The 13,786-nt window shown below is 38.5% G+C and overlaps 1 protein-coding gene across 2 annotated transcripts in view; it reads left to right on the top strand.

The window, feature by feature from the left end:
* The window catches only part of tbc1d13 (TBC1 domain family, member 13), a 39,927-nt gene that overhangs the window by 911 nt on the left and 25,230 nt on the right, over positions 1-13,786 (top strand). For both annotated transcript variants that reach the window (XM_073052368.1, XM_073052369.1), the window contains exons 2-9: positions 3,064-3,137; positions 5,296-5,336; positions 6,787-6,848; positions 8,343-8,442; positions 9,243-9,325; positions 11,306-11,465; positions 11,802-12,003; positions 13,575-13,738. In XM_073052368.1, the coding sequence (XP_072908469.1) occupies positions 3,064-3,137; positions 5,296-5,336; positions 6,787-6,848; positions 8,343-8,442; positions 9,243-9,325; positions 11,306-11,465; positions 11,802-12,003; positions 13,575-13,738 (886 nt within the window). The remainder of the gene's footprint in view (positions 1-3,063; positions 3,138-5,295; positions 5,337-6,786; positions 6,849-8,342; positions 8,443-9,242; positions 9,326-11,305; positions 11,466-11,801; positions 12,004-13,574; positions 13,739-13,786) is intronic.

Below are 13,786 nucleotides of genomic sequence, written 5' to 3'. Positions count from 1 at the left end.
GATATAGTAAAAGACAGAATTGCACACAGCTCTATTGTTCTATGCTTGTGCTTATGTTCCGTGCAGGCCATCTCCCACCTGCTACTCGTTAATTTCTTTCTCAATTTTGTGTTTATCTAGCTATTCTTTAAATGCTTAAGTGCTACTCAGTGAAAATACCATTTGTATTATGGACTTAGTGTTCTATATGATTTTAGTTACCAAGGTATCTTCACATTTTAATATTAATAATTTTATTGTTTTAATAATTAAGCTTATTATTCTCAATTCTAGAAATTATTTGTGTTTTTACTAACGTACCTCACTACTTTTGATATTTTGTGTATCAGTAAAATCCTTATACAACTCTCCAGATTTAAATATTTGTGTTGAAGGAATGTGCAGATGTTCATTTTTCCCAATAAAATGTAAACTTGTGTGTTTCCAGCATTTCTGTTTTTTAATTTTAAAATGCAATTAAGGCAGCATCTGTGAAAAGAGATGAATATTTCAGGTCAAAGACCTGTCCCTAGCATTTTCTCTTTCTGCTTCAGATTTCTAGTGTCATTCTCTATGTAATTCAGTTAAATTATTTTCAACAAACAAAAATAATCTTCTCAAGCCATAAATGTGTTCTGTGCTGATCTCTTCCACCTCCAGTCTTTTAGCAAATCTTGTTTTCCTCTAATTCTACCCTTTCTGCACACCTCTATTGGCTGCCAGCTTGTGTTTCAGTTTTCTAGCCCAAGGTCTAGAATTCTCTTACAGGCTGCTGTGTGCCTCTACCTCTTACCTTTTAAGGCATTCTTAATGACCCTATCTCTACCTTAGTCTGCTCTCTAATATCTCCTTGGGTAGCTTTTGAAATCCTATTTGATGATACTGCCATGAAGCACGAACTTTAAAACCAGATTATAGATGTTACTTGAATGTCCATTCCTCCACCTTTATTCTACATGGGACAAATAGAGCTGTGAAGGCTGGTGTATTTACATTTTATCTCCACTGAGATATCTTATGATTGTCATTGTTGGGTAATATGATTGATAAACTGGTTTAGATAATTTTATGGATAGAAGTCCAATAATCCGGAACACTCAGTACTTTAGTAATCCAGGACTGGGTTATTTTCTGGGCTGTTGCATGAACCTCTAATTAATATTCCAATACACTTAAAATGTAACTTTTTATAGATGTTATACAGCAGAATAATTATTAGACAATGGTATAATGTTTCTTGTGAATCTGGCAAATTTAAAGAGAGCACAGGAAACTGAGCCAGATGCTGAATCACTAAGATTTCCAAACTATTACGTAGTGGATTACTGTACAGTAATTATCTTTTAATTAAATTCCAGGTAGCCATTAGATTTATGAAGTCAGTTTATTTAATCTTGCAGTTTTATCTCTTAATTAGGAGTCAGTTTAGGTTTGTCAGGATTCTATAAAAATTCTCATCTACCACCTTTAGATAAAACATTAATTTTAGCTCTGCAGCTCAACATCAGTAAGATAAAGGAGATGGTAGTGGACTTTAGGAAGACTAAGCCTGCATTGCTCCCTGTTGCTATTGATGGTGTGGATGTGGTGAGGACCTACAAGTACATAGGGGTGCACCTGAGTGGAGCACCATCACAGAGGCTGTGTACAAGAAGGACCAGAGTTGCCTCTACTTTCTGAGGAGACTGAGGTCCTTTGGAGTATGCAGACCTCTCGTTCGCATGCTTTACCAGTCGGTTGTCATCAGTATAATCTTTTATGGAGTGGAATTCTGGGGCAATGGCATCAACACGGGTGATGCCAACGGACTCAATAAACTGATTAGAAAGGCTGGCTCTGTTGTAGGAGTCAAACTGGACACACTGGAGGCTGTGGTAGAACAAAGGACCCTACGGAAAATCCTGGCAATTCTGAACGATGCTTCTCACCCTCTGGATGCCTCCTTGTGTGGACAGAGGAGCAGCACAGTTATCTTAGTCTATTACTAAAAGTGCTAATGAGTCAACCTATAGCCAGGGAGGTGATGAAGCCCCTCCTGTTAGACTGTTAGTGGTAATTTATTTTTTATTCTTTCTACTTCTCTTATAATATTTATATTTGTGCACTAGTAATGCTACTGTAACATTGTAATTTTCTTTGGGATCAATCAATCTTTCTCCACCAGAAAGCTTTCAATCTTGGTTTTAATTTTTCATTTGACCGGTCATTTTTCTGCAAATCCACAATTTCAACAATCAGGACTGACTTTTTTTGTTAAGTATTATTATATATTATTTACGAATGGATTAGATCTCATTTAAGGTATGGTTACTTGTCATAGAGACTCTTACCTGAGAAAAGTTTTACTGTAACTATGCTGTTAAATTTCATTGATCCTGTTATAGTTACTATTCTATAGATTTGCTGAGTATGCCCACAGGAAAATGAATCTCGGGGTTGTATGTCGTGACATATATGTACTTTGATAATAAAATTTACTTTGAACATTGAAAAGAAATGATGGTAGGAAATAAATGCATTTGGGCAGTCTGTGCAACATAACAAGGGATATCAAGATGCTTCATATAAGTGTACATTAGACAAATGTTGACACCTGCTCATGGGGAGACATTAGTGCTGACTAAAAGTTTGGCCGAAAGTTTTGAGAGGCTTTGTAGACAGGCAAAAGGATGGAAGAGTTTCAGGAAAAAAATAGAGTTTGGGACCAAGCTGTAAACGAAGAACTGATAAAAGATGAGGATGAGCAAGATATTAACCTAAGATCTCAATGCCGTGTAGGGCTTGAAGAAATTATAGTGAAAGAATGGCTCAAAAATGTACCTGTGAAATATTTTACAATTGAACTGCCAATATGTCTTTAAGAACATTGATGATGGATGAATATGTTTGTGTATTGTGAGTAATTTTTGAGCACAAGTTTGGTATTCATTCGTTACTTTTCATATGTAACAAAATTAACATTTAGAACACTGGTGAAAAACGCATCTGATCACCCAGATGTTAATGATTCAAATGAATCATTGTGCAAGTAGTGCTGTTCTTTTTGAATGGCCCTTTTCTTACGGACTGGTTTTCTTTCAATAGGATTGAAGAATTCAGGATTGCTTTAAATGAACCAAAGATCAGCCTCACAAAACTTCGGGAGCTCTGTTTCAGTGGTAAGGGGAATGGTGCAAAATTTCAATATGAGATTCTGGAGAATGGGTGGTAAGATGTCTGTGAAAATATGTGTTGTCTGCTGAAGGTATATATCTGACATAGCTAATTGGTTTTTCACTTTTTTAAAAAAACATGCCACACTTTGTACAATTAGGAATATAATTCACATTCTCTGTTCCTAGTTGTATCAAGCATGACATTTGTATACAAATTTTGGTGAATGCCAATGTAGAGATGTTCAGGCATCACTTCTTGACCAACACGATGGAGTGTGTATCATTGGCTCAAAGAATCACACCCTCTTTGCTTGATCATCATGAAGTGACCTGGTCAGGGTCTGGGAGTTTCATCCTTAAAGAATCCTTTTGTTAGTTGCCATGGTGACCTTTCTGCAATTCCTCTGTTTTTTCTTGCAATCTCTTAATTAACTATCCATCACCTACATTTACTCAACATTAAAAAATATACATCATTGTCATGTAATATCACTACTATATGCCCCACATCAGTAGGTATGCATTTTAATTTATGTCACTGGTTATTATTGATACAGCCATACAGACAATTCTGAATTTATCCCTGCTATCATAGAGATCATCCTGGGACTAACTATGCTATATCTAAATACTTTAATATAAAGCTACTAAGGTCTTGTGACTTCCTGTAATGATGGGGTTTTCTTTCAGATGTCATTTCATTGGCAGCATGCATCTTGCTCTCAAAATACCAGAGAACTGTATTCACAAGGCACTGAACCACACACTGCTCCTGCATGTTTATAGCCCAGTGGCGGCGGTTGGTGCAGTATGGACGAGACAAGACACTCCTGACTTCTGGTGCTGTCCGCATAGAATTTGCATGTTTTCCCCCGATTGTGTGGGTTTCATCCAGGTGTTCTGCTTTCCTACCATATCCCAGAGATATGTGGGTTAGTAAGCTAATGGTACATTGCCCTGGTGTGTGGATGTGGCAGATTCTGAGGAGTTGACCAGAAATTGGGCAAATAAGAGACCACAAGGGATTCTGCAGATTGCTGGAAGTCTTGAAAATGCACACAGAATACTGGAGGAACTCAGCAGGTCAACAGGATCTTTACAGGGAAATAAACAGTTGTCATTTCAGGCCAAGACCCATCACGCGGAATCAAAAGGAAGGGGGCAGAAAGGTGGTTGAGGGAGGAAGAGGAGTACAAACTGGCAGGTGATGGATGAGACCAAGTGATGGAGAAGGTGGGTGGGGGTTGGGGATAATGTGAGAATCTGGGAGGTGATAGGTAGAAGGGCTGCAGAAGGAGGAATCTGATGGGAGAGGACAGTGGAAGGAGGTGGGGAATTGAGAGAGGTGATGGTCAGGTCATGAGGGTGGGGTAGGAGAAGGGCTGAAAGCTACCATAATGGAATCAGAATCAGGTTTATTATCACCAGCATGTGATGTGAAATTTGTTAACTTAGCAGCAGCAGTTTAATGCAATACATAATCTAGCAGAGAGAGAAAATAAATAATAATAAATAAAATAAATAATAAATAAAACAAAACAAAAACAAACAAGTAAATCAATTTCATATATTGAATAGATTATTAAAAATGTGCAAAAACAGAAATGCTGTATATTAAAAAAGTGAGGTAGTGTCCAAAGCTTCAATGTCCATTTAGGAATCGGATGGCAGAGGGGAAGAAGCTGTTCCTGAATCGCTGAGTGTGTGCCTTCAGGCTTCTGTATCTCCTACCTGATGGTAACAGTGAGAAAAGGGCATGCCCTGGGTGCTGGAGGTCCTTAATAATGGAAGCTTCTGAGTCACTGCTCCCTTACTGAGACTCTGCTCCCTAAAGGTGTCCTGGGTACTTCGTAGGTTAGTGCCTGAGATGGAGCTGACTAAATTTACAACCTTACAAAGGAGGGGGGCTGGATTGTGGGAGGAAAACAACAGAAAAAGGAGGGGGCCAGAGGGGAGTGGTTGCTGGAAGAGGAAGGTAAAACTAGAATTAATGTAGGTTGAGTGTAAATGTGTGGCTGATAGTTGGTATGAGCTAGCTGACCTAAAGGTTCCATTTCCATGCTATGTGTCCCTATGACAATTATAGGAGTATGTGCTCTTTGTCTTTTGTGCTTCACAATGGTGCTTAGTCAAGTCTGAACTTTTTACTTGCTTCTCACAGGAATTCCATTTGAAGGAGGGCTGCGCTCACTTTGCTGGAAGGTAAGTTTGCATTTAAGAGAGTTTGGGTTGTAAATGCAGTGATATTTTCCATACAGTTCACCTCTTTCAGTCTCTGTATCCATTGTTCCAAAGTGGATGGGTGAGATTTAAGCCAGTTAACAGTTATCCTTTTATGAGCAATCAGAATCAAGAATCTTAACATGTGTAGTTTATTCTTCTCTAATGCAGATTGCAGGAGGTTGCCTAAAATTAAATGACTAGGTTCAAAGGCTATACTTGTATCTAAAATCCTTTTTATTTCATCAGTGATCTTGTACCAAAATTCCCTTAACAACAGTCCCAGAATAGATGTGCAAAATCTCCCACTTGGCCACAGCCTCTCCAGCAAAGTCTGCTGTTTTTTTTCTGCGTATAATTATATTACTAACGGGGTTTTAAAGTACCTCATCCTTATTTTCCAAACAAATTCCCTCCAATTGGGACTATTCAAGCATTTAAGCCATGACTCCCAAGACCTCTCCCACTCTTCCTCTTCTTTTATGGTATTTACCTCTAATTCCCACTTATGTTGCCAACACTGGATGTGTACCTTGAAGTTTTGTCATGTGACTCTTGCATGCAGTTGCTCTGCCTAGTCATTTGCTATCTCCCCCACTTTTTAATGACTTGTAAGCAGGTATTCAGAGAAATTGGGGAGTTTCCATTGCTATCCACACCAAGAACGTAGAGGGAGTTTTTGCTCTGAAGCCATTTGTGCATGCTGGGTTTGTGAAAGGGTAATTTGAAAACAAATTTTTCAAGGAGATTTGTCTGTCAGAAATATAGAAACTTGTTAGTAAGGCTGGGATTCAACAGTCTGCCCAGGCATTAAAATATGGTCCTGCCTATATATCTCTGTCAGAATGTCCACTGAAATGTCCTTTTAAAAATTACAATATTTATGTAATATAAAAATGGTGTAATTTAAAAGGGGCTGTACAAAACAGACAAAGGGTTTGCATCTAAAACCCACCTCTGTAACCATGGCTTTGGTCAAATGACTTAATGTCTTTTGTTTTATCAGATGCTTGGATAATACTGGTATAAGCTCCTTGAAAGTTTGTCAGATCTGACTTATAGGATGGGGATCACTTATAGGATGGGGAACTGCCTAAGCAGGAGTGGGCGAAACTCCAGCTAGTTAGATAACACTGGCACCTAGATAGAAAATAGGGAATTCATGGGGAATGTCTTTAACCACACAGTGGCTAAATTGTGGGGCAAAAGTGAAGGGGATAACACAGGTATAATTAAGAGAAAGTTTGGTAATTACATGAAAAGGGAAGGAATATTAATGGTTTTACATAAGGTAGAAGAAGGAGACTCAAGTGGAGCATAATTAATGCCAGTGGCTCAAAGAATTTGTCTCTGTTCTAGACAAATTAAAAATTCACCCTTGTTGTATTTTGTTAGCTGTTTCTTAATCCATAAATGTTTTGTCTCCACTTAGATCCTCCTCAATTACCTTCCCACAGAGCAGGCTCAGTGGAATTCCTCCTTGAAGAAACAAAGGTAAAGAAGTGCTTATGAAAAATCAAAGCAAAAACAGCAGATGCTAGAACTCTTAAAATAAAAATAGAGATGACCATTTGTGGGGAGGGAAACAGAGCCAATGTTTCAGGTTGGCGATGTAGTCTGTCTTGCTGAGCGTTTCCAGGATTTTTCGTTTTTACGTTACTGTAAGTCTTGCACTCATATATAACTAGGGGTGCTAAGACTTTTGCACAGTACGCTTCACATTGACAGTCTGTGCAGAGAAACACTCAATATAATCTGCTATCTATCCTTTTAGTGCCTTGAGGACATTATGTGAAGCCTTTTTGATTAGTGTTCAAAAGTGTGTCTTTCCATAAACTTCCTGTTAAGGTCAAGTAGCAGAGCTAAAAGTCACAGAAGCAATGCACAATTTAACCTGAAATGCCTGTCATCCATATCAGTAAGAGGACTTTATTTTAAAGAAGCTTTATACACTAAACATTTAAATTAATTCAGCCACTGATTTATATGATTGATAGCTTACTGTGCGTTGGAACTGACTGCTCAGCTTTTGAAGTTACTTGGAGATCATGCAATGGTAATGGATTATCCCAGCATTTATTCTCCATTTCTTACAAAGTGTGGAAATTCCATCTGAATATTATTTGCATATTGCAAGAGTAAAATTGCAATGAACTTGACTAGAGCAGTGCTTGCATCCCATAGAAGTCCCAGTCTGTGTAGAGGCAGCTTGTTGTGATAGGAATTGGGGATAGGCATTGAATTTTACTTTGAGCATCTACTGTTGCAAATGCAATTTTATAATTTATTGTGCATTTATGTACTGGGGGGCAGTATGAACTGTAATTTTAAAGCCTATAGGGTGATTCCTTCCCCACTAACTACGCTTTTGATTCTGGTGTTTGTCCCTTGCTTCAAGGGGCAAATTCCCTTCTCAAAAAAAGCCAACATGAACAAAATTGGATGTTGTGTATTGGATGACTATGACCTGTTATACAGTTTATTTTCAACAACTTCCATTTAGTTTTCTCTGGACCTATTTTTCTGGCTTAGTGCTTTTGGAGTGACATAATCTTCTTGTTATACTATTTATAAAGAATTGTAAATTTAATTTGAGTTATCCTGCTTTCCTTAAGATTCACAAAGTAATGTTAAAATGCTGAATCCTTCAGGGCTGAAACATTTCTGGTTAATTTCTGGTTAACATTTCTATTAATTAAACAATAATTAAGCTTCCTCCAGTGTCATCTAACAACAGTTATTTTGTATGTATATCCTTAAAGGGACAGCCACCCACCCTGCAAATTTGGTCTTATTTAGCATTAAAACAAAAATGGCTTCAGTTGATTGTGTAGTATTTTCTATATTTGTCTACAGCAGGAGGAGGAATTGAAGCAGAGCAATCACCAGGATGGATTTTAATAACATAGGGAGCATGTTTTGTTGGGATATCTGGAATAAAGATTGGTCTGTGTTCAATTTGACTGCACTGGGTGTATTGATTTGCAGGGAAATTTATGCACAGTTCTTGAAGGAAATGATCATCCAGCCCGGCATTGCCAGGGCAAATTTGGGTTTCTTCCGAGAGGATGTCACGTTAGAAGACCATGTGAGTCCCTGTTTACTTTTTGTCAGGAGGGCAAACAGCTTTCATTAATCAATTTATTTCATATGTTAACTGCTATCCAAGACCAGATCCTAGGGGTAATGCTTCTGCACACCTGCAGCGATCTGCTTTTCTAGAATCAGTTATACAGATGTGAACAGGCCATTTGGCCACCATGTCCATGCTGATCACAAATCTATATTGATCCCATCTTCCAACGCTTGGCCTGTAGCCTTCAGTACCAATTGAAATATTAGTCAAGACATTTCTTAAGTGCTGCCAACAACTCTACTTCCATCATTCTGCAGTGTATTTCAGGTACTCACCACTTTCTGAGTGAAGGAGATAGTCTTTGAATCCCCTCCAAATCTCTTTCTCTCCCCCGCCCCCACTTTACCTTAAACCTATGTATTGCAGTTTTCTTCATCTATGACAAGGGGGTGTGCTTCTTGATGTCTACCTTATCTATATTTCTAAATCATGTCCTCTCATTGCCTCCTCCTATCCAGAGCTAGCCTTTACAATCTCTTATCATAATTAAAACATTCCATTCCAGGCAACACCCTGATAAATCTCTCATGCATTGTCTGCAGCACGATCACGTATTTCTTATATTGTAGTGACCAGACTTGCAGGCAGTGCTTCAGCTTGAGGTCTGACGAGTGTTTTATTAAGTCAGACCATATTGTAACCTCATCTTGTGTGGAATTTGCACAATGACCATGTGGATTCTTTCAGGTGTTCCAGTTTCCTGTATTTTCTTACAATTATATTTTTCCTTTTCCCATTCATTTTCTGAACAGCCCTTGAATCCAAACCCTGATAGTCAATGGAACACTTACTTTAAAGACAACGAGGTTCTACTGCAAATTGACAAAGATGTCCGGTAAGAAGAGTAAGAACTTGGTACTGATAAAGCATCTTTCGTTTTCTTGGGATATTCCCAACATGATTGTGAGAGATAAAATATTTTTCATGTGCAGTTGTTTTGCAACTAAAACTGTGAGAATGGTTGCGCCGAGCAAGTTCTCTGAAATTGTAGTGCCTTAGGAATATAGAAACAGGAGATCACTCAGTCCCCTTGATTGCCTTAAAATTCACTTAAATCTCAGTGATCTGTATGTCGTCCCTATTTACCTACCTGTGCTCCAAGCCTTTATTTGTATTTATCTAACAAAAATCTATCCTCCAGTTGATCCCTAACAAACACATTTAGTTCTGGATATCTAACACTCAATATGTAAAAAGTGCTTGCCAATCTAACTCTAAGTGGTTTGATTTTAATTTAAAAAATAATGCCTTGTGATTCTTCATTCCCTTACTGGGAATTTTTTTCCCCTTAGTATCAAACCTGTTGAATCTTTTCAATGTACAGTATTTTTAAACAACTTGATTTGATGAACTATCTCAGCCCAAAAGGTCGACTGTTTATTCCTTTCCATAGATGCTGCCAGACTTGTTGAGTTCCTCTAGCATGCTACATGTGTTGGTCTGGATTTCCAGAATCTGCACAATCTCTTGTGTTTTAAGTTTCATCATGCCCAAATCAAGTCAAGTCAAGTCACTTTTATTGCCATTTTGACCATAACTGTTGGTACAGTGCATAGGAAAAAAGAGACAACGTTTTTCAGGACCATGGTGTTACATGAAACAGTACAAAAACTAGACTGAACTACGTAAAAAAAAAAAATCAACACAGAGAAAGCTACACTAGACTACAGACCTACACAGGACTACATAAAGTGCCCAAAAACAGTGCAGGCATCACAATAAATAATAAACAGGACAATAGGGCAAGGTGTTAGTCCAGGCTTTGGGTATTGAGGAGTCTGATAGCTTGGGGGAAGAAACTGTTACATAGTCAGGCCGTGAGAGCCCGAATGCTTCGGAGCCTTTTCCCAGACGGCAGGAGGGAGAAGAGATTGTAAGAGGGGTGCATGGGGTCCTTCATGCTGTTTCCTTTGCGGATGCAGCGTGTAGTGTAAATGTCCGTGATGGCGGGAAGAGAGACCCCGATGATCTTCTCAGTTGACCTCACTATCCGCTGCAGGGTCTTGCAATCCGAGATGGTGCAATTTCCGAACCAGGCAGTGACGCAGCTGCTCAGGATGCTCTTGATACAACCCCTGTAGAATGTGATGAGGATGGGGGGTGGGAGATGGACTTTCCTTAGCCTTCGCAGAAAATAGAGACGCTTCTGGGCTTTCTTTGCTATGGAGCTGGTGTTGAGGGACCAGGTGAGATTCTCCATCAGGTGAACACCAAGAAATTTGGTGCTCTTTACGATCTCTACCGAGGAGCCGTCAATGTTCAGTGGGGAGTGGTTGCTCTGTGCCCTCCTGAAGTCAACAACCATCTCTTTTGTTCTGTTCACATTAAGAGACAGGTTGTTGGCTCTGCACCAGTCCGTTAGCCGCTGCACCTCCTCTCTGTAAGCTGACTCGTCGTTCTTGCTGATGAGACCCACCACGGTTGTGTCATCGGCGAACTTGATGATATGGTTCGAGCTGTGTGTTGCAGCACAGTCATGGGCTGTATCTTAAACTCGGGGAAATTTAAACAAAATTTATGTAGCCTTGGATTGAATTTAAATGTTTCAGCTTGCTATTGTGCTTCATGAAATCCTAATCAGTAATTCCAACATTGTGTGGGTGGTCAAGCCCATTTAAGATTTTTCTGATGCTCTGGTGCGAATTTGGGTTCCTAACTTTGCCTGAGTAATGTATAGGAGTCATGAAAGTGTATGGTACATATAGAAAAAAAAGTAGAAGAGATTAGAAAATTAACTTTTTTGTATTTTAAGTTGAAGTGAAGGAATTATTTTTAAACTGTCTCTAACTCACTTCATCTAATTCCTCTTCTCCAGGCGACTATATCCAGACATGGCATTTTTCCAGCGACCCACTGACTATCCATGCCTTCTGATTATGGATCCCCAAAATGAATTTGAAACACTTCGAAAGCGGGTAGAGCAAACCACCTTGAAATCCCAGACAGTTGCACATAATCGGAGTGGTGTCACAAATGTAAGATCTGTGTTATGAAATAATTGTTATACTTCTAATAATTGATTCAGCCTGGCAAGAACTTGCATTTGCATCAGCTGTTTCTTGCTCAATTTAATCTTGTTGGCACTTTTTCTCAGTGATTAAAGAAATTTTAAACTTCATTGATAACTTTTTAAAATTTATTAAAGTTTCATTCGTCGGTATTGCCTGGTGCAGTTGTGTCTAAATGGTATCTGCCAGCAGATAGTTTCAATTCATTTAAATTAGTTTGCTTATTCTGTACACTGCTATGCCAAAATGTTAATTGGATTTTCATCTCCAGTTAGTTCCTGGATATTTTTCCCCTTTCAATAGGTTTGCTCCCCTCGCAAAACCGCCTCTGCCAATGAATATGAAGTGCTTCCCAATGGCTGCGAGGCTCACTGGGAGGTGGTTGAGAGAATCCTATTCATTTATGCCAAGCTGAACCCAGGAATCGCTTATGTACAGGGCATGAATGAGATTGTGGGTCCAATTTACTATACCTTTGCTACCGATCCGAACACAGAGTGGAAAGGTGAGGTTCTGAGGCTTCTGTCATGACATGAAAACCACAGGATTAATGAATGATACGTTGTAATGAACTACTTGTCCTGTCCCTACTTTCCTCCTCTTTAAATGGATTTCATCCATTTTCCATCGCACTTGGTGGATGGGACCAAAATATTTGAACAAATTTATGCCACAGGAATGGATTATTTTAACTAACTAATATAAGCAGTATTGTAAGAAATAATAAATACAAATACTATTATTTCATACAGCTCCTTAAGCCCACTGTGCATTCAATTCTGTCCCAATAACTCTTGATTTCATTGGTATCCAAATCTCTGTTATCCTTTACATTGTGACTGAGAACTCGGTGGGAAATTCCAAAGATTCCAACTTGCTTTGTGGAAACACCTTAGTTCTGAAAATCATCTGATTCGCACTCTCTGTTTATGAAAATCAAACTCTTAGCAATCACTCTGTTAGGCTACCAAGAACTTTGTACATTTCAATGAGATCTCTTCTCAGTTATTGTCAAACAAAAGTAAGCCGATTCTACTTCCCCTTGAAATCCCTTTCCTTCCCAAGAATAACTAGGTGCTCTGTATAACCCTCCTCTCATTCCACTTTATTTCAATATGCCTTTCTATAAATTTGGCTCTAAAGTGCTTTCACACCTTTCCCTGAACTGGCATCCAGAATATTTTCATCAACAGTCACACAGTAGTAGTGCATTTCATATTCTTAGAACTCTAAAAAGTTTTTTTAGGAATTTTTATGGTCTTTGATTTTTCATTCAATCCAAATGTTTGTCAATGTCTATTGGCGAGCCATTTATGGAAGGGTTCAATAACTGAACCACACTGTCCTTCCTGAACATGTGTTTCTTAGCAGGGGTCACTGGCAGTTTCAGAACAAGGGCCCTGAATGGTTTCATTATTTATCCCCTATGCACAAATTAGTAGCTTGGGGACTATTGCAATATCCATAACCACATAACACAACATTGATATTAAATTGATGCTGCTCCATTCCCAGTCTGTGGCTACAGAAGCCATCAAATGATGAAATGTTTTCCATTCGCTTGTTAATTTGCATGCAATATACAACGTGTGCAACACTTCAATTTCAGGATTTTTATTTTAACTTTCTTATCCTTCTAAGGTTTCATCACTACCACCCTCAACCACCTTTCCCGTCTCTGTAATCTCTTCCAGCCCTGTAACTCTGAGATATTAGAATTCCTCAAATTCTGGTATCAAGTTATCTTTGAATTGAACTAGTGTAGAATTGCCAACCATATTTTCAGTTGCCAAGATCCTAAACTTTGGCCTTGCCACCCCAAAATTCTTTGCCTTTCCATCTTTATTTAAATCAAAATATTTCATTAAAAATCTGTCTGACTAAACTTTTGCTCATTTGCCTTGCTGCTTCCTTATAAGGTTCAGTGTTAAATTCTAGCTCTAGAACATTTTGCAATGATAAGGCCTTTACAGGGATACAAGTTATTGTTGTGTACATTTTTTTTCCAGTTATAAATGTGGGAAAAATGGAATTCTGCCTGTTTTATGTTTTTCTTTGTTTCCCTGAATTATCCAGAACATGCAGAAGCAGACACATTTTTCTGTTTTACAAACCTGATGTCAGAGATCAGGGACAATTTCATCAAGAGCCTAGATGACTCGCAGTGTGGGATCACTTGTAAAATGGAGAAAGTTTACTCTACACTGAAGGAGAAAGACATGGATCTGTATCTCAAACTGGTATGAAAAGGTGTATTAAGACAAATAAGACTAAATGGTGGAGAGTGT

This window comes from Hemitrygon akajei, chromosome 7 (genome assembly GCF_048418815.1).
Source record: "Hemitrygon akajei chromosome 7, sHemAka1.3, whole genome shotgun sequence".
Taxonomy (NCBI): domain Eukaryota; kingdom Metazoa; phylum Chordata; class Chondrichthyes; order Myliobatiformes; family Dasyatidae; genus Hemitrygon; species Hemitrygon akajei.
Note: the sequence above shows the minus strand (reverse complement) of the source record. Positions and strands in the feature narration are given on the sequence as shown.